General features: G+C 37.9%; 2 protein-coding genes and 1 long non-coding RNA gene across 3 annotated transcripts; 1 reads left to right on the top strand and 2 right to left on the bottom strand.

Annotated features, from left to right (window-relative positions):
* Positions 1-268: 268 nt before the first annotated feature.
* On the bottom strand, positions 269-12,893 carry LOC146476140 (uncharacterized). The gene is made up of 2 exons (XM_085114957.1): positions 12,471-12,893; positions 269-1,512 (listed from the first exon to the last, which is right to left on the bottom strand). Exons 1-2 carry the CDS (start codon positions 12,849-12,851, stop codon positions 874-876), a joined length of 1,020 nt encoding a protein of 339 aa, XP_084971083.1. The 5' UTR covers positions 12,852-12,893; the 3' UTR covers positions 269-873.
* LOC146476141 (uncharacterized) lies at positions 3,139-4,982 on the top strand. Its single transcript, XR_014865703.1, has 2 exons — positions 3,139-3,374; positions 4,276-4,982. It is a non-coding gene; the product is annotated as an uncharacterized LOC146476141 (long non-coding RNA).
* A 4,595-nt stretch (positions 12,894-17,488) lies between the features above and the next one.
* Positions 17,489-21,386, bottom strand: LOC146476139 (uncharacterized). The gene is made up of 2 exons (XM_085114975.1): positions 19,553-21,386; positions 17,489-18,501 (listed from the first exon to the last, which is right to left on the bottom strand). The coding sequence occupies exons 1-2, from the start codon at positions 19,888-19,890 to the stop codon at positions 17,802-17,804; spliced, it is 1,038 nt and encodes a 345-aa protein (XP_084971101.1). The 5' UTR covers positions 19,891-21,386; the 3' UTR covers positions 17,489-17,801.

Raw genomic sequence — 21,386 nt, 5'->3', positions numbered from 1 at the left:
CCGTCCTTAATTAACTTAACATGGCAGTATTACCAAAAAATTATAACAAATAACAATATTAATTAATCGCGTGAAAATTTAAAGTAAAACCTATTTCTCCGATTTTGCTTAGCCACATGCACCCTATGCTGTATTATTATGGAATACGACAACTTAAACTAAGCGCATATTTCACCGTTTGAAGTAAATCTGTCAGTGAGGCATTTGATATTTCTCACTTAGACTGGAATGAATAAGCTTAAGGAGAACTAAAAAAAGAAGAGGCAGGTTCTATTTTCAAGATTTTTTTTATAGTTCGGTTGTTTCTAATTAATAGTGCGGAAAATGTTGATATCAGTCCACGATTTTAAGAACGCATGTCTCTCAGTACGCTAGTACTAAACATTCTACATATAGTATGCTTTCTGTTGGCAACAGACTCTTTGAACTTCTTGGGCATGCTATTTTGTTGACGTGTTTTTCTCAGTTCTCAAACCCATATCAAAATAACATTTCTTGTAGTTGATACGTGCAGAGAGAAAGCTATTCTTCTCAAGATGGTCTTGGTGATTCATTTATGACAAACTCAAAGCGTATTTCAATCCTACTAAAGTTTCGTACAACTGTTAAAGGTGCGCAATTATTTAACAACACAACACTATCATGGTGTCCCATCTGCTTAGTAACGTCATAACGGTTGGGAAATTACCCCGCTTGACTAACTTCTTTTATCGATGAAGCCCAAGCCAGTTGTCGTCGCTGACTGAGCGGTAAAATATTGATCATCCTAAAAATGGTGATGTAGCTGTAGCAATACTCTGAGTCGCGAGAATCCTAATGCCATGACGCGTACGCCCTTTTAATTTTTTTCACTATCTTATCGGTTTAAGCTTGTCATTCCACATAAGAACCAAACCAAAGGTTAGTAGTTGATTCTCTCCCGAATTCAGTACATCTAAATTTGGGGTTAATCTTTTTGTATAAACCAAAATCATCTTCAGAAGGCGCTGCTCCAGAACGTGGGTCAAATCCACATCGAGAAGATGAACTGTCGTGATGAAGAACTTCGTTGTCAACTTGCCACCACGCCATATCACAATCACTACAACTGTGTCCACGAATGTTGACATACTCCACCCGTTTACAAATTCCCAGTCCTTTAAAATCTATGGGATCAAAAGCAGACAGCTTTGCACGAACGTGGTCCCGATAAACAAGCCCATCCAACTGAAAGCTACAGGTTGTTCTCCAATGAGTTGAACTGGAACGCAGTTGTGCCATCTTGGCAAGAGACAGCCTGAAAGCATCCCAATTGGGACTGGCCTCATTGACAGGTTTGTCTGTATAGAGGGGCACCGTTTTGAAGAGATTGGATTCCGGTGTTCTCCCAGACATGATAAGTGTCCAACCCGCTCTGGTCTCGGATGTCAGGTCACAATAGACCGGGAATGAAGATCCTTCGTTGTCAAAGAGTTTGTAAATTCCCGAAACTCTTCTTCCAGCGTGAAGGTAATCAAGGCAGTTCCTTGGTTTCTAAGAATTAACACAAAGAAGGAGAAGAAATGAATGTCACAGTAGTACGTCGAAAAATACATGTACACTGGCTACACATACATATGAAATCAAAGTACCGTCCTTAAAGAATGCTCCCTTACGAAGGCAGCTAAGTAAAGTGAAGCAAAATTCGGTTCAAGACTACTCATGACTTCCTTATATTTTCTGTAACAAGTTTAATATTATGCAAAAGGGTTGAAAGACAACTTCTCAACGTGCCTTGGCGACCCCGTGTCTTCCACTGTACTCAGCCTGAATAAGATTAATGACCTTGGTTTGGGATGTATCCACACAACCAAAAATTGAATTGATAATGAAAATAAGGGTTTTAATCAATAGCTCTTTTTTTAACAATTTTTATTTGCAATAGCTCTTTTACACATAACTTAAAACAAAAAACAAGCACAACCATATGTTTGTCATTTCCGTTGGGGCCCTCAAATTAGCCGTCATTCAAGTCGGACAATTTGGGAACAATCGCAAAACATTAATGTTTCTACCATCAAGCTCAAATTTGAAAGAAATCCAGCGAGAGAAATTACTCAGTTCCCCCCGCAAATCTGAGAGAAGACAGTTTAGTGCGACTCACATAACGACCTTTTTTTTTTTTTTTTGGCTCTAAGAGGGCAAATATGGCATCTTCGTCGGCGAAGAGATTGATTATTGTCACTGATGACCCCGAGAGAGTTCTTGAGTCGTTATATTAATAAGAAGGCACCAGGGGGAGCAGGGTTGGCGCAGTTGTTGAGCACTCGCCTTCCACCAATTCGATTCCCGGACTTGGCGTCATAAGTGGGCTGAGTTTGTTGGTTCTCTACTCTGCTCCGAGAGGTTTTTCTCCGGGTACTCCGGTTTTCCCCTCTCCTCAAAAACCAACATTTGATTTGATTTGATTTGTAATTATTTGATTTGTGAATATTAGCTTTCTTGGATTGTAAAGCGCCTTTGATCATTTAGATGTTAAAGGGCGCTATATAAGTATTAAAATTTAAATTTTTTTAATTTAAATTAAAGGCATTTCCATGCATTGTAGATCTAAGACCCATTATCGAAAAAGTCTCCTTTTTTCAAAACAAAGACTTTTTCAAGGTCAAAATCAAGAATCTGAGTAAGGAGCCAAATTTGGGGTAGCTGACGATTGCCCAAAAGAAGGAAACGACGTGAGCAAAGTTCTGAATTCCGACTCTTCAAGATAGCAAGAGAAGGACGAAAACTAGCCCTCTTCGATGTCAAAAAACTGATTATTGATGGAAAGAGCTACCATGGACCTGAAACGAAACGCTTCCCGTTTTACTGTGACTTCCGGAAAGCAGTTAGTCAACTACGTGAAACAACACAAGTAGTCATTGCCAAAACTTTCAGGCACTTGAGTTTGGCTTGTCAAGCAGGAAATTGTACGGACTGAAAATTTAGGCGCGTAAGTATTCGTATTTACGTAAATAGTGTTTTTGCCATGCTATCCCTTAATCTCGTACCCCGATCTCGGGAATGTCGAAATGTGAGATCTGGTAAAGTTCGATACAACGCCATTTCTGGTTGGTTACCAGAATTAAGAATGCCTCATTCTAATCTGCTCTGTGATTGGCTCTTTCCTTCTGTCTCAGTTCGGGGAAGAAACAAAAACACGGAAAAGTTTTCGCTCCGATTAAGATTGTCATGCGACGTTTTAATACATACATGCCCTTTGTGTGGGGAGAGAACAGTGAGAAATTGTTTTTTCGGAAGACAACAGCGACTTTAGCCGAAAAGAGTTTGCAGTAACGTTCAAACGGCCTTGCCAAATTACACAAGTTTTCAACACGATGGATATAAGCTTGCTTACTTTGGGGGATAAAATGGAGGTAGGTCATATATTTTTTTTTGGTATTTCTTGACAAAAAATGATTTTTTTTAAATGATTATTTATTTAGTAAACGCAAATTTATTTCCCCAAAATACTTTACCTTGAGTTCCTGAACACGCGCCCGTCGCATTTGCTAGCATATTTTCAGTTTTTGTCTTCTGCTAAAAGACTATTTTCCTTCTATAAATTGAACTGGACTTTGAGTAAGAGACTTCATAATATAATATTAGTCCTTTCAGACCAGTGTGCTTATTCCTTCAAGATCCATACAACATCTCTCATAGGACTTTTGAGAAATTGATAGAGTGTCCACACAATATTATTATTCATCAATATCCCTCCCACCCCTCAGCTAAGAGAAATGAAAAATGTCCGACTTATGACCGCCAAAATAATAGTAATGAAACCCGTACTACAACAGAGAACACCTTGTCTGAACCGATTAGGGCTCTTTATGTAAGTGTAGTTAGTTTAATTTTATCCCCTCTCTCCCACCTGCTGAGTTAAAAAAAATTTGGATCCAAAATATAAAACTAGCCTTCCTCTAAAATAAAAATGGGGACATTGGTTTACATGTCTGCACCACCTAATGTTTTGCAGGTCTATGCTTGTGATAAGCTTTAGAAAAGAAGTAGTTTTAAAAGGAGGACATGCCTCTTTGGATTTGACATCACTTATAGTTTTTAGAATCTTTTTGCCATTGTTCTTTTCTTCAAGATGGGGGAATTTCTCCATTATTTTATCATTAGTATGGAGTCCTTGAAGTACTAAACACACTTCATTTACTACTTCCATTGTTAATCCTTAGCACATTCTCTGATACAAATAGTTATCACTGGCCTCAGTTTCTCCTTTATTTCTTGTTAACTCTGCCTTAATTTCTTCCACCTGATTTCTAGGGAGAAGCAAGTTCCTAAAGTTCCTATCAGTGATGTGAATATCTTCAAGGGCTAAAACAGCTGGACACAGCTCAACACATAATTAAGAGCAATGACAGCCATTTCGGACAACAGATATCACAACAGCTGCATTTCTCACACAAAAGCCAAAACCAAAGTGGTTATAAGCAAAAATTTTCCCCTGCACAGATTTCTGGGGTATTTACACTAATCTGTCATGGTGGGTTGCATTTCTTCAATATTTGCACCAATATGATTGTTGTTAAAGTAAAGTTTTGCTGTAGCAGGCTTCCCATCTCTTCCACTTTCTTGGAAAAAACTTTCCATAGTTTGCGGAAGACCAAAATGAATAAATTATTATCCTTCCAACACAATGAGAATCAAACCCCATTCCCAAAGATTGTGGCAAATAATATTCATTGTCAGTCTGTAAAGAATGAGACTGAGCCAAAAGTGCATTTTGAGGAATTTGGGGAGTAAGGTAGAACTGGTGATCCCCAAGCTTTCCACCCAAAAAGGCACCCCCAAATCCACACAGTACTAATGATGAGTAAATAATAGGCTGACAGGCTTAATTTTTGACATTGGTGGTGATAAGTTCATCTGCTATGGGCGAAAATATTTAATCAAACTGGTCAACATTACTTTGTGTTAAGATAGGAGGGCCTTTGTAGTACTCCATAAATCTTTCATATTCAAACTTTGTATGATTGTAGTTTGGTTGTTTTTCTGTTGCTGTTGTTGTCATGACAACAATCTTCGCTGTAGGGAATACTGAGGAAAGTGTTCCTCGTTTGCTGTACTCTGAAGTTGTGCCCCCTGAACAAAGATGCAATTAATTAAGAAAAAACTGTAGTCATTCACTAGGATGTTGTTATTCTTTCCATTAGAATAAGACAATATAATTACCAGAAAATGGATAATGAGAAGGCTGAATAAAAAGGGATTCTCAAGTAACTAAGCCCTTTTTGACGCATGGGGTGGTGGAAGGACGAAGCATAAAAGAAGCTGCGATAATCACCAACAATATGGCTCTGTATTTATTAGCTTTTAACCTTTAAGCCTCAGTGTCAACATACAGTTTCTCCTTACTGGTCTCTACATGTCCATTTTTCATAGTAGCATTATAGGGAGGCTGTCGAAATATCAAGAAATTTCATCACTGGTGATCTCATGACCTCTCCTTGATTGTGTATTGATAAATGTTAGGAGAAATTTTGATACTGATCACTACTGGGGCTTAAAGGTTCAAGGTTCACTGTTCTGATATTTTTTGTGTACTTGTGTGAAAAGTCCTTGAACATAATTTTGTGTTGCTGGTCTTAATATTAAGAAAAGTTAGGACCTTACATGGGTGCAAATATCAATACAAGAAAATTTTTTTTACTCAAGGAATTGGCATCAACAAGGAATTTTCATCCAAGACAGACACTGTTTTCAAAGTTTCTTTTCCCCACCACTTCTCTGCAGTGGGTTTGTGTCTGACAGTTTGATTAAATGTTGTTTCCTGGCTATGGAAGGCCATGGTTAAGGAATACTTAGGAATTCATGGTTACTGAAGATCAGCTTACTGTGAAAGCTGTTGTTTTGCTGCAGAAATGAGTGACAGTTCATTAGAACACACAGACATGCACAGGAAAACAAATAGTGGAAATATTTTTTTTTATTTGTTTTCTATTTATCTGCCATTTGCTACTTTTATGAGCCCAAAAGACCTTCACACCTTCCTATTATTATTGTTATTATTTTTTTTTGCTGAAATCAAGGATCCCATCAGAGGTGAGTGTCCAAGCACCAAGATAGCTGCTTTGGACATAAAGAACCTTGTATTATTCTTAGTGTATCATCCTCTATGCATGTACAAATAATGCATGCAATGCTCAGTACAACAATGATTATTTAAGCAGCTCATTGTGCCTTGCAAATCAAACGCAGATAATGACCTTTGTTCTTCATATCAAGAGTCAAATATTATTAGACTTGTGTATTATGTGGTTCTAATTTTCGAGTCTGTGGACTCCTATGTGTAAAATTATAACCTTTATTAACTTGTCATTAAAGAAGCAGTCGAGGGGGCATGTCCCCTAAACTTAACATAAATTTCAGGTGAAAATGTTTCAAGTGTTATGTGATAAAGGTGAATCAAGAACCACTGAAATGGAAAGCTCATCACTACCAAATAAAACTCTAATGGGAAACTCATAGGGACTTGCTCTGTTTGCTCACATGTTGCAAGTAACCAAACATTCTTCAGATCCCAAATCCAGATGTGGTACCTCCATTTCCCAAAAGAAATTCAAACTTCCATTTTTGAGAAGAAAAAAAACCCTTTAAAACAGCCAGGGTGTACTCGGTATTTTAATGTTGGACATAATTGGGCGCCTACCATTTACACGGACAGGTCTTTCTGGTTTGCTGTTATATAACCAAGACAGTAGCATGGTGTTAGGGCTAGGATGGTTCATGGTTCATTTATTGCACACTATTTACACAACATTAACATAGAAAGAAAAGTATTACAACAAATGATTACAAGATAAAAATAAATACAGTACAAATTATAAAATGTGTGTGGTGGTCAAAGTAGCAAAGGCTTTCTAGCTGACCACCACCTACTTTTAAGTGAACAAAGAAATGACACTGAGCTTTACTGAGTAATTAGAAAATGTACGAAATGTTTGTAGAGCCTAGGATGTACAAGAGAGAATTACATTTGTGTAAATTAAGGTATGTTCGAGATATACTGAACCGAGCAAGAAATCTAAACAGGACAAGCTTAATAAAAGAAGAACAAAACAATAAATAAAAACAAAAAAAAGCAAAAAAACAACATACAAACAAACAAACAACAACAACAAACAAAAAGAAAGGAAACGGACAACACATCATCAGCAGCAACAGCAGTGACAACAAAGATCAAAATATAAGCAGACATTATTATTATTATTATTATTATTATTATTATTATTATTATTATTTTTAACTCTATTATTATTATTAGATAGTTACATACTATTATATTTGATCATTAAACAGAACATATATTATTTGATTGACAAGAGATCAGGTGGGCCTTATAAAGTTTCTTAAACCTGTTAAAAGTTTTTGTTTTTTTCAATGCCATGGGGACAGTTTCCCATATGACAGAAGCAGAGTACTTAAAAGTAAATTTGCCTATGTTAGTTAACTTGTGGTCGGTGGAAATTAAGCTTGGCAGAATTTCTGGTGTTTAGGAGTGGACAGTTGTTGTAGGTAGGAGGAGGCCCTGTTTAGCTGGTTCATATAAAATTATATTATTACAGTGACCTTGAGTTGTGTCCTTTGGCCTGTAAGAGAAACCTGCCGCATTTACACAATCCATTTGGTTTGGAAATTTAAACCATTAACTTATGGAAGAAGGAGAATTTGTGTGACCAAATCAGCTGAAAGACTACAAAGAGAAGAAATAATTTTTACATATCACTGGTAGACCACAATTTCTGAAACTTTGCAAATGAAAATATGACATGAACCATTTGACTTTCCAATGCGAAATTTAACACCAAGATGCCAATCAGTAACTCTATTGTGCCTCATCTACAACAACGACCACAAAATTTTTCTCATAAAGCTTCGACAACAAAAACTCTCTGCACTGTCTGTTGCTACCTTTACCTTGGGGTGCACAAACATTATGTGACATTTCCCTGCCTGTAAATTACAGTATCTTCAATACAGTTACCATCTAAGGCGAAAACTGGTACAGCTTACTCCGGTTGACTTAAGTCTTTTTAATTGATCGTCGATAAGCACGTTGATCTTGAGTGGAGAAAGCACAATTACGATGGATTTGTTCTTGGAACAGTTTTCATTACAAAGATGGTCTAGATGGTCACAAAGGGTAGGAACTAATCTTAGTAAAAAAGTGATTTACCGCGCTTGTTGATTGCAATCTCTCCTGTTGCCTTTTTCGTTTTGGTTTAAGTTTCAAGTTTTGTTGTCCTCTCGACCGAAGAACGTTCCGAAGAGCACCCTCGAAAGCGAAAACCTCACCAGGAATGATCACAGTTACGAGCCGGCGGCCATTCAGCACGGTGGACAAAGGATGATGGGCAGGCCCGTATTCCGGGCCTCAAAATCGAACTTTACCAGATCTCCCCTCCGCCTGACCGTGGGAGATCTGGGTACGAGATTAGCTATCCCTTAGCTTGGTTTTGTACATGTTTATTTCGTCAATAGTCCAGAGTTGTTCCGTGCATTATATTTGTTCTAAGCCACAAAATTTAAATCTCTCTCTATTCATCACTTTCTCAGCGCCAGATTTACAAATTGTACAAAGTAGATTGTTTTTCTTTTTATGCACAGGTTAGATGAGCCTAAAAATCATTTCACTTAACGTAAGAGGTTTAAAGTAAACCTCAAAGCGCAGACAAATCCTAATTTAAATGGTTCCATCAGCAAAATTCGGATGTTACTTTCCCTCAAGAGAGATATATAAAATTTACGGGAATCACAGCCGAGGAGCAATGATATTGTTCAAACTGCGATTAGATGTAACGATCGAGAAATTAACTTCTGACAAAAACGGTACATTCATTTCAGCAGAAGTGCCATTTGTGCCCCAAACGACCAAAGTCAACATTAAAGTTGAAGTTCCTTAGGGACTCATCTACATCAGTAATAAACCAAGTTATTGATGAAAAGGTGTTCCTTGGTAGAGATTTTAATTGTGCCTTGAATGACACCGATAAACGTGGAGGACGTTCTTTTGAGAGCAAAAACAAAAAAGAAATTAATGAGCTGACAAATACTTTTGATCTAGTAGAAATGTGGAGATAAAAGCAGCTGGCACTCGTGGCTTCACCTGGAGCAACTGCATCCTTGAAAATTTAATTTTTGACCCGACTACTTTTTTTCGTCTCGAAATATGCAACATGTGATTATTACCAATTGGTAAAAATTGAAAAAAAAAAATCACTTTATTTAAGTGTCAATGTATTTAGCGCGGAGCACTAATTGGGGACACTTTCCAGATCGAATTGGAATTTAGAAGTGATGGTTTTTGAGGAGAGGGGAAAACCGGAGTACCCGGAGAAAAACCTCTCGGAGCAAAGACGAGAACCAACAACAAACTTAACCCCCATATGACGCCGAGGCCGGGATTCGAACCCGGGCCACATTGGTGGGAGGCGATCGAGTGCTCTCACCACTGCGCCATCCCTGCTCCCCCAACTGCGCCATCCCTGCTCCTAACATTTTCTCATATCAGTCAGTCGGGATTACAGCTGCGTATCAGTAAACCTTGAAGAGAAAGAGATGAAGCGAGCACCAGGATTACCGATGAAAAATATACAGAATTTACCACCAGAAACACTGGAAGTATCCCACATTTATATCAAAGTATGAAGATCTTGTAGATAAAGGGTTAATTTGGGAAGTGATTAAAATGGAAATTGGAGCCAGTGCAATATTGTTTGCCAAACGAAAGGCCAAACAAAAAGCGAGATGAAAAGAAAGAGCTTTTACAACAATTTAGCATCCAAGAGAACTGAATACGGTCCAATTTTAAGGATAACATTAAAACTGAAATGGATCGCGTCAAGAACAAACTTTAAAAAAATACTGCAGGAAGAACTCAGGAAGCAATGCCCCTGAGCAAAGTTCGTTGGTACGAATTCGGCGTAAAAACCCACCAAATACTTTTTAAAACCTATAGAAAAGAAATCATAAGAAAAATACCCAACTACGCTGACAACAGAAAAGGATACTATTTTATCCGACCCCAATTCAATTCTAGAAGAAGAAGCTAAGATAAATTTGATTAAAAATATATATTTACGAATCCAAACATACCGACCCGGAAAAAAAACATTTTGATGTTAAACTCGAAGTCGAACTCGAAGTCGAACTCGAAGTCGAACTCGGACTCGAACTCGAATTCAAAGTCGATGATTCCCTACCCGTGAGTGATATGAGTAATTCAGATTCAAAGAAAGATGGAAATGTTTATTTCAATCGGTAAAAAGCGCTTACGTCTTTTTCTTCCCTTCAAGCCACAATCATTTCCTCAAAGGCGACCAGCGCCGCTTGTATTATTTCAGCAGACCCGCAATAATCAGACGCTTTGTTCGATCACGTTCTTAGTTGTATCAACAAACTCATTTTGACTGGCGAGCCGCTGAGCCGCTTGAATAAATTGCTTGTCAGTCTATTTGACTGGCGAACCGCCGAGCTTCTCTGCTAATGTATAGCCCATAAAATGAATGTGAGTCACACGCACGTGTTGTTTCGAACTGCTGGGAGCTATTGAAAGTGTATGGATGAGAAAACAAACCCGCCGTTACTACCCACGCAGAAAATTCAAAATTATAAATGCAGTGAAAAGATAACTAACCGCCAGGCTCCTGAAAATACACTTTAAATAAGCCCTCCTCCCGCCCTAAACCCAGGGTCCAGTTGCTCAAATCCCGATTAAACTAACCCTGGATTAACCTGAACTTTGATTGGAGTTTAATTACTCTTCGGTAATGAAGGTATTTCTGTAATTGCTTCCTCGCTGAAAACATAAGCGTGTTTCAGCGCTTAGTATACTGGTATATACCGATAAGTATTAATGTGTTTTCGCCAATTACACAGCGATTATAGACATGGCACTTGGCCAATGTTTTCATAGAATTATAAGATTTTAAAATTTAGTATGCAAAGCTAACAAAAGTTTTCTTCTGTTTAAGAAACAGTTATCATCAAAGACACTTACCGGGTCCGGTAAGTTACCGGGACATTTCAAGAAATGGTCCTAGGAAATTTGTGAGCTGGTAATGCAACCCGATAAATGTGTCACACCCGACACCGGTATCGTCATGTCACTTTCAATTTCGCATCGCCACCTTCTGAACAGATCGAAACTGCTTCGTTTCGTTGTACACCATTTTTTTTATCATTATAGACCATGCTTAGTATCTACATTTTGCGAAAAAATAATCGTATACATGCCATCCTTCGTTGGGGGGGGGGGGGGGGGGGAGAGTCCGATTTCCCTTGGGAGCCCTTCGAGAGCATAACGAAGTATTTTCCTTTTTGTATTTTTGTAGTGGTCAAAAAATAACAAAATACAGTATTTTGCTTTTTGTATTTTTATAGTAGTCTCCGATTCCAACTCGAACTTCAACTCGAAGTCCAACTCGAAGTCCAACTCGAACTCGAACTCGAATCCAAACTCGATGATTTGGGATTCCCATCACTCACCGACTTTGAAGCTGATCAGTGCGAAGGACTTTTAACATTGGAAAAAATGTGCGAAAACAATTAATGGTTTTAAAAACGACAAAACACCCGGATCCGATGGCCCTACTCGTCGTTTTTGGCACCTGCTTGGGAAAATAATGATTGACAGCTTTACCTATGCTTTCCAAGCAGGAAGTTTCCAAGCCTTTCTCCCAAAGGCTCGGAACTATATAACTTATCCCTAAAAAGGACAAGAACATACAATTCTTGACAAATTGAAGCCCAACTACCTTGCTAAAAATACTGATTATTAAAGACAGATAGAAATTCTTGGTAATGCAATAAAACAAGCCTACATCATAAAAGGTATTGATATTGCGTCATGAAAAACGGCGAAACTTGCTCAATATGCCGATGACACAACCATATTTGCAAAAGACAACCAATCAATATACAACTTTTTCAATCTACTCGACACATTTGAAAGCGTTTCTGGCCTTCCGACAAATAAGTCCAAATCGGAACTCTTATGGACATTTGCTGTGTACTCGTCATTTGTGAATGAAGTTAATTTTCTTATATTTTCTTACATTTTATCCAATGTATGCTAATTTATGTACTTATTTGAAATATTATGTTTCTGCGCGGAGAAGAAAAATATTTTGGAAAGCTTTTTTTTTTTTTCAAATGAGGTATCACTTTCTACATAATTAAAATACTTGTTGACAAAATAAAAAAGAAGAAAGTTAGATCTATTTTGACTGTCCAGAAAGAAAGAGATTATTTAGAGGCCTATGGTCAGAGGCCTATGCTGATAGAGCCACCCTAGTAACAAACAGCAACTTTCATACACATTATATATCAGACTTACGGATTTCGGCCGATAAACTGCAATTTGGAATTAACTCAAGTATTAAAAATTGTCAATAACGTGACTTTAACTTTGAGGGTTTATTACTAACCTGAGTAAGAACAAAACAGAACCGACTTACCAGATCTTTCCTTACTGTTTGAACGAAAACAAAACCGGGCATCTTTTTCAGAAGTGCGTCACGTTCCTCTGTTGAGACAATGCCTTCCTCACTCAGTTCACACAAACTATTACGAGCTGTAGAGACTTGGTAATTGTATGAAGCGCACTTGGAATTTTTCAGGCACAAATGACTGCATTGTAGTATACTTCGACCAGTACGGCGTTCAAGCTTAGGGCCTTTCGATGCGTACCCGTGAAGTGTTATGAAGGCTCCGTCGACGGCAATGGCGTTGGCTGGTACGCGGTCTGAATTTTGCGATAAACAGAAACGGAATAAAAGAAAAATCACGGTTACTTTTTTGGAGATCCGGCGTATGTGACCGGGACTAAGCGACATCATATTTTGCAGTGTCTGTATTCCACACGAAGAAATGCACGGAGCATCCGATATCTTGCAATATGCTATTTGAATACTACATTCAGTCACTCTACAATGCAAATGACGACAGGTAGGTTTGCCATGTGCACCTGCTCGCCAAAATGAATATAATTGTAATTGTAAGCTCGAAAAGAAACTTCGTACCTAACTGACCGTTATTTAACTCTAGTGAGACATTTGCTAATCTTGGCCAACATAAGGACAGATTTTCTTAGAGCAACAAATTAAAAGGACAGATATTTTTATTCACAGATGTTTAGGTAAACGCAATTATCAAAAAATGTTCTCATAAATTTTGAAACTTTAATTTCGCGAATTACAAATTCGAAACTGGATATGACATGTACAAGAGCTGTGGTAGGCTGTTTTTACTATTTTTGTTCACTATTTACCTTTAGGCAGCGTTCATATAATGCTACTTCAATTGACACGGACAGAATAACTAACAATTATTCACCGAAGTGGAGGTGAATAGTAGTGGATATTTACCGAGCCGCGAAGCGGCGAGGTAAATATCCACCACTTTCACCGACACTGAGGTGAATAATTGTTTTAGTGTATGCCACACAAGCTGAATAACTAGCGGACCAGAATTCCTTTATTTTTGACAGTATCCCGACAAATGGTGGGAAATTTTGAAATCTCGCGCGCCGCACGGTAAGCGGTTTCTTGTTGTAGAAAGTTTCGTCTCGCTTTCCTGCGAACAATAAAAACTTTTAGACACTTGTTTAGTTGCTAAGGTGTCATTTCTTTAACTGTTGTGTGAAATTCGTCTTGATTTTGAAACCATGCTCCAAAACATTAGATGTTTCATTGTCTACATTGTAGACAAACATTTTTCGCCTTAGAATATGAAGTTGGAAATATTAAAGAACTTACCATTTAATACCGTCAAACTAGACTTTGTTGCTATTTTTATATTTTTTGTAACAGCTGCCTTGTTTATCTAAATAAATTCATTTTTAGTGACCGTGGCGAAACGGCAAGCTATCTTGTTTCTCTTCGGTTTCTCAGAGGTGAATAGTACTTGGCTAATCACCTCCGAGCTAGCCAATCAGCGCGCGCGAAAGGCACTATTCACTTGTGTAGTATATACTAACAGCAGATATTGTGCATGCCATTTTAAATTCGTTTATTCAGGTTCCTCATAAATGTTTCCTTAAAAATTTTAAGTTGACTTTCATTTTCTCTGAAGTAACTGAAAGATTGATTAAAATTTTGTCATGATTATTTAAATGCAAATGTACAAGTCGGCGGATGATTCATTTTCTCTCCTTCACCTGTCATCTGGCACTTAGCGCCGAGTTGGTTATAATTTACATATATAGACAAGCTTGAGAAGAAGAAGAAAAGCTACTATTAAGATCTTTACGATCAATAGGTGGTTTTCATTGCTGCCATGTTGGTGGACAAAAGAAAAGAAAATTTGCTGACATGGTTTGCATTAAAATAACACTTAACTCCCCGACGAGAAAAATTTTACCGTTGCTGTCCAACAACATTTCCGCCATGACGTCACATGCAAACCATCCAATTACTGAGAATCTCAGACAAAAAGTGAAAGCAATAAATTAAAGCCGAAAGGAAGAGAAAGCGGCCACCCCAAGGTATTTGCCAGAGTTCACAGAGGCAATGGTCTATGCACATTTTGCATGTCACACGCAATGCACCTCCTCTCCCACTTTTAAAGCTAGTGCCCATTCCTTTAGACTAAACCTGTATCACGCCGTGAGTGCACAGCTACCTACAGCTAAGTGCCATTTGCAAGCAATCGCACCGTAGAGCACAGACTCTTACGTAAGTCGAGGTATATTCGTGGGCCCAAGGCATGACCATGAAGGACTTCCGACTCGATATGATTTTTTTTTTCTGAGTGTTCACCTATGAAAACAACCTGGTTGGGTCTCCTCGTTTGGTGTTGTGTGTTAAATTTATTTATATAAGCAAACGTGCGTTGTTTTTGGTTTTTGTTGTTGTTGTTGTTGTTGTTGTTTACTTGGGCACGATCTTCCTAGAGTCTTCTTCTTTTCTGGACGTATAGAGCGTTTTTATTGACGTGAACACCAGCCATATTGGTTTACTGAAACAAAAGAAAGTATTTGCATAAAAATATAGTTCAATTCCCAGAGATTTTTTTTGGGCACCAACATGTCCGCCATTTCTTTGTTTTGAGACACCAACGTGGCCGCCGTGACGTCATGTGAAAACACTCTATAAGAAAAGTTCTCGCTAAGAACCTCATATTTATATTCAATCAGCTATCTGAAAACATATTTCGCTGATAACTCTTCCATCGTTTTATTTTGGCAAGTAGGTAACAAATGTGAAATAGGAACGGAGAAATTTAATTTTTCTTAAAATTTTCTGATTCGAACTTTTCGCACCTCGAGCTGTGCTCGAAACCCACTGGCGAGATCGTGAATTTTGCAAGACTTGTTGTTGTTCGTTCTGGGGAATACAGGTCATCCAAAACCTCCTTATTTGCTAGTTATGAACAATGACCCTTCACGTTTATAATATGATGAATTGCAATCATAAGCTTTAATTACTATGACAATCAATTAAAGCAAGTGACAAAGTTTGTCTGCTTGGAGCACTTATCCCAACATGCGATTTAACCCAAGTTCGGAGGAATAATTCGTAAAAGTGGCTCGTATTCACAGGCTTTTCTACCTTTCAGTGGAAAGTTCCATCCGTAATCTCCGAAAATCTGTTAAAACATTTGGGCGCAAACCAGTTTCTTTTCCACAAGTGAGAGGTGAAACTTCTGACATTCGACTAAAACGGAAATTTTGCCATCGAACATGTCATCAATGAATGTTAGCAACAAACCAAGAAATGAGATAACTATCGCTTTGAAATTTCTCCCCGAAGCAAGATTAAACATCTTTTACCAATTTGGTCGTAATAAAAACATAGAAGAGTATAATTTAATTTGTCATGCAACGAGATAAGTCAATGGAGGTGTTAATGGAAGAGTTATTAACGAAAGAGTTATCAGCGAAATCTATTTTTTAGATAAAAATGATATTCTTGAGGAGAGTCGCTCTTAACTGGGCACGAAATTATACTCTTACAAAGTGGCTATTCGAATTACTGGCTGTTTGCAGAAACTAGTGACCGCCACATCGTCTTTGAGGTGTTCAGATTTTTTGTTTGTTTGCTTGTTTTCAAGTTCTTCTTTCAAAGAAATAAAAAAAAAAAAAAAAAAAACGCTCCAGAGGCCAGACCAGATCCATGAAGCCTTCCTAAGCTGAGATTTATCCTAAGTATTATTGTTCATGGACAATAGCCTATTATTATAATTACAACAGACTATATAAGAAGCAATACTTACGATACATCTTAACTTAAGAGGGTTCGTGAATCTTGTCAGGTTGATTAAAATAAAAACACCGATTGCCTGAGACGAATTTAGTTGTAGACTTACTTACTTACTTACTTACTTACTTACTGACTGACTGACTGACTGACTGACTGACTGACTGACTTTCTTACTTACTGTCTTACTTACTTACTTACTTACTTACTTACTTACTTACTTACTTACTTACTTACTTACTTACTTACTTACTTACTTACTTACTTACTTACTTACTTACTTAACTTACTTTAATTTTGATGTATAGCCTTACCTAAATCTGCGTTATTGTGTAAAGTTAAGCTTTCCGTTTTTCCAGAATGTTTGTAATTTGCTGTATTTTTTTTTTGTCTTGTCCCGCCTCGACTAGCTTTGTGGCTATTTGCGGGTCAAGCCCTTTATATAATCTAAATCTGTAAATAAATTGTTGTTGTTGATTGTTAAAAAAAAGACTTCCATTCAATTCCAGCAACTTAACACACTAATTGTGGTGTAAAAGGGGGGGACAAGGTTGTCCCCTCTCTTTCCCTTTAAGGTTTTCTCTTCTCCAAGTAGTTAATGGAGATAATGTGATCACCCTTCCATGGTGACTTCATCCGTGGCGTCATTTATTAGAAACGCCGTCATATTGGATCAAGGATTTTTCCATTTTCAGGAGATAACCTCATAGACCGGTAGATCGTATAGAATGAACGTTTGACTCTTTTTTTTTTTTCTTTTTTTTTTTTTTGCGTAAAAGTACAGTCAAACCTCTTTATTACGGACACCAAGGGGACAGGAATAAGTGTCCGTTTTAGAGAGGTAGGCTTTTTATGGATTTCGGTCTCTCAGGGACCAAGTGAACTGTCCGTAATAGAGAGGTGTCCGTATTATAGAGGTGTCTGTAAGGAGAGGTTCCACTGTATACAGAAGTAGAGCTTCGAGATTCGAATTTTCGGATTAATTTCAACAAATCGTTGTTATTCACAAATCCAAACCCGTTCTGTTGTAGTAATCCGTTTTCTGCATCAATCATTAAACTTCATTTGCCGCCATATTCGCTCAAGAGCCAAGTGGCAGTTTCATCGTCCATTGTTTTCTGTGCTTTGATATGTTTGACCCAGTAAATTGGGAAGTATTGCTTAATTTTCGGCGTTGTCAACTTCTCCTAGGACGGTTGCGACCACCACCACCCCCTCCCCCTCCCCCCTCCTCCCGATACATTCGTGGTTTAGACACAATGCGCTGTCCAATGGGATTGACATAGCGCCTATGGAAAAATAATTAAAACAGGCAAACAACAACTATATTCTTTAATTTGTACATGGATACATTGGACTGGTGTGCAAATAACTTAAGTCTGGAATGTAAGTATACAGAAAACAAAGAATTAAATGACAGCTCTTTAAAAATTAAGTTTGATGAGGAACTACAATCGGCCTACAGCCTTGATAATAATCCTGCACTTCATCCCTAAACTACAACTTTCCTTTGCTCTGTAGAATTGTATTATCTTCTATATACAAGTTGAAAGCATACAGTACCGTAATTCAAGTGAGATAACGTTGCCGCTACTCCGCCGGGATATTCTGCAAGTAAAAACCAAACCAGTGGTTAGTGGTCGATTCTCGTGTACTGTCACTGCAGCGAAAACTGGGGTTAATTTCACTGTAAAATCCAAAATTATCTTCACTGAACACCGAACCGTTGCTCGGGTCAAAGCCACATCTTGCTCTCGAACTGTCATAATGAAGCATCTCTGCGTCCTTTTGCCACCACGAGGTATTGCAGTCGCTGCAGCTGTGCCCCCGAACATTTATGTACTCTACTCGTTCGCAATTTCCATGGAGTTTAAAATCTATAGGATCGAAATCAGAGATCTTTGTACGAACGTAATCCCGGTAGACAATGCCGTCCAGCTGATAACTACAGGTTACTCTCCAGTGAGTCGAACGGGAGCGCAGTTGTTTCATTTTGGAGAGAGACAGCCTGTAAGCGCTCCAGTTGGGATTATTTTCGTTTACGGGTTCGTCGTTAAATAGAGGCACTAGTTTAAAATGACTAGTAGTTCCCGAAGTCTTATCAGACATGAAAAGTGTCCAGGCTGCGCTGGATTCAGACGTCAGGTCGCAATATACTGGAAATAAAGATCCATCGTTGTCGAAGATCTGGTAGAATCGTGAATGTCGCCTTCCAGCCTGCAGGTGATCAAAGCAGGTTTTTGGTTTCTGACGAGTAAAACAATGAAATAAAATGAAATAAACATCACAGCTAGACATAACGGTACATGTACATGCACATTAATTATCATCTTTAAAGAGTTTCCAGTTGAGTGAGAAGCCGGTCCAAATTTCTGGGAAAAAGAGTGCCATTATGATTCATGGATGATTTGTGTTGAGTCCTAAGTTGCAGGAAGCGGTTATTTAGTGTGATAATACTGAACAATATTTATGAAATATTTTAATATTCTCGTTATAGAATTTTATATCAAATCCTGCTTTCAATGAGTGCGATCAAGGAAGCTTCTTGATTCTAGGGAGTTTTAACTCCCTAGAAGAGCTTGCATCAACTGATGCACGCACCTTGTGTTTATCTGTTTATCTTTACCTTTATTAATTGAAAAATCAAAATAACAAACATGTCATACTATATAATAAGCATAAATGGTATTATGATATAAAAAATTGATAAACTTTTATTAAATTTCGTATACGTGACATCAGCTTTAACACCAGTAAGTTCGGATTATTTCGAGTGAATGTACTTGATAGAGCCAATAGTTTATTAACAACCGGGAAGGAAAAGCAATTTTTCCTTTAATTTTATCTTTCCATTTTCAGCAATATTTTAATCAAAATAAAAATACTTAGCAATTATTCCACGAGCACGCGTTGGATATGAGATGATAGATAGCCAACGAGGCGCGTAGCGCCGAGTTGGCTATAATCATGTCATATCCAACAAGCGCAAGTGGAGTAATTGTTTTATTAAAAACAATCAGGAAATATTGCTAGATCTTACTGATTTCGCTGTGCAAGAATAACCAGCAGACAATTTAATGGTCGCCATTCCTCGGCCATTGTATAATGGCTCATATACAATGGCCGCTAAGACAATCAAATCCCTCGAATTGCATTATGCAATGATTCAGTTTTTAATACTTAACATTATTTTGATCAGGTAAAACCTATTTGCATTAACATTCAACACGCAATTTACACATGTGACTATAATACAATTTGAGTGATACTTTCTTGGCTTCGGTAAACAAAATTTCACATAGAAAATACTATATTTTGCACAGCAATGCTTAGACCTCTACTAGTCGAACTTTAAAATATTCAGCCATTTTATCAGTTTTCTATTGGAAATGCCCTCGCATAATCTGCTACCAACTGATGAAACTTGGTAATTGAAGGAAGAGCACTTTGTATTTTTCAGGCAAAGATGGCTGCAATCTAACACACTTCTGCAGGTATGTCGTCCAAGATAAGGTCCTCTTGCCGCGTACCCGTAGAACGTTATGACCGCGCCGTGAACGGCAATGTTGTTAGGTGTGGCTGGTTCAAACTGTTGTGAAAAGCATGGATTTCTAAGCAATAGCAAAATGATAAGGAGACGTTCCATAGTGTGCGATCTGTAACCAGAAATTGGTAGCATCGCCTTTCATTCAGTTGAAGGCAATTAGTGGTAACTTGGAAGTCCAGCAACGAAACTCTACACTAGCGATGAAGCATCAGACACATCCGATTTTACGTGCAACAGACAAGAAAAGCAAACTGTGAGCACTAGCTCATATTAATTAATAGCAAATATTTGTCAGTAAAAACAACTACACTTCAATGACTCGTTAACAGCCAAATTGATAACACTGAATATGTGTCTTCGACAAAACGTATAAAATTGTGATTAAAAATATCTAAGGGAGAAATTTTAGGGTAACAGCTAAAAACTAAAAAAAAGTGGACCACGGCTAGTCTTTAAAACTAGATCTTATGAAAGTTAAAGGCTACATCTCAGCTTTGTCATTAATTCTTGGCCAACAAAACAAATGAAACGTTTCCTCTCATTTCCTTGTTTGAAAAAGAAAATCTCACGTTAATTTCAATTCACCGGATATTTTATTTTGATTAGGGGGCGAATTTTTTTCCTTGTAGATTGAATTTCCAAAACATGTCAATCATGATAGAGCGATTTTTTATTACCTTTGCAATGCGATTTCCTCAAGTATTAGTTATTTATTTCCCCGTCACTCAGTGAAAATATCAAAACAATGCCTGGTTCGCTCGTTTTCCCGCTGCGAACACTCAGATAACTCAAACATTGTTCGACTGACAAATCGGTAGCCTGAAAAGAAAATGACGTTTTTAAAAAGTGCTATATGAACTCAATTGAATTCCCACTGAGTGTTAACTCTAGCAAGGAAATGAGAGACCGTAGAAGGCAAAGTAAACATCTTTGACCTTTAGTTGGCTGGAATCGAACTGACAACCGGATTTCATCGTCCGTTCCTCTCGGACTGAAATTGTGCACGAATTAAGGGAGGCACCTTTGTCCAAAATCTATAACGGTGTTTCTTATGAGACGCAAAGGTGTGATAAGTCCTGGATAGCCTTAATCATAAAACATCGGCGCTGACTCAGGGGCACCCAACGACAGTTCTCTCTCGGATCCTTTGAAACGCTATTTTAGGCTATCTGGTGTGCCTTTAAAGCTCTATAGGTTTATTTTAGGCAGCGCTATAATATCTTTATCTGTTCGGTCACTCTAGGGGAACTTGAATCTTTTCGAAATTACTAGGGCATTCTTGTCCATTTCCCTAAAACCTCAGGTCTTATTTCCTTTCCGAAAATCTTAGCTGACCTTTTTTCGGTACCCGAAACAACATTTTTATCAATCCGAAAACACTAGGCCTTTAACTTCCCATATCACGAAAGTTCGTTGTGAAAATTCCCTTTAAAAAATTATAGGGGATTAAAGGCCTTCCGAACAGATGATCTACCGAAACGATCCGTTGGGTGCCCCTGCTGACTGACATCTGATGATTGTTGAGATAAGGGAACAGCTTAAATCTACAGATTCAACTTTTGAAGTCTTTGAAGCCCTACACTTGTGGAGAAATGACTGTAATTTATGTCGGAGGAAACGTTTTTGGG

This window comes from Pavona decussata, unplaced genomic scaffold (genome assembly GCF_977016875.1).
Source record: "Pavona decussata unplaced genomic scaffold, jaPavDecu1.1 SCAFFOLD_79, whole genome shotgun sequence".
Classification (NCBI taxonomy): Eukaryota; Metazoa; Cnidaria; class Anthozoa; order Scleractinia; family Agariciidae; genus Pavona; species Pavona decussata.
The sequence above is the reverse complement of the archived record's forward strand: the minus strand, read 5'-3'. Positions and strand labels throughout refer to the sequence as shown.

Bases quoted from the DNA above. Each gene is read 5' to 3' on its own strand.
- LOC146476140 (XM_085114957.1), bottom strand. From the start codon at position 12,851: ATGATGTCGCTTAGTCCCGGTCACATACGCCGGATCTCCAAAAAAGTA. The intron at 1,513-12,470 runs GTAAGTCGGTTC...GTTAATTCTTAG, and splicing joins AAACAGTAAGGAAAGATCTG to AAACCAAGGAACTGCCTTGA.
- LOC146476139 (XM_085114975.1), bottom strand. From the start codon at position 19,890: ATGCTACCAATTTCTGGTTACAGATCGCACACTATGGAACGTCTCCTT. The intron at 18,502-19,552 runs GTAGAGGTCTAA...CGTTATGTCTAG, and splicing joins AATATTTTAAAGTTCGACTA to CTGTGATGTTTATTTCATTT.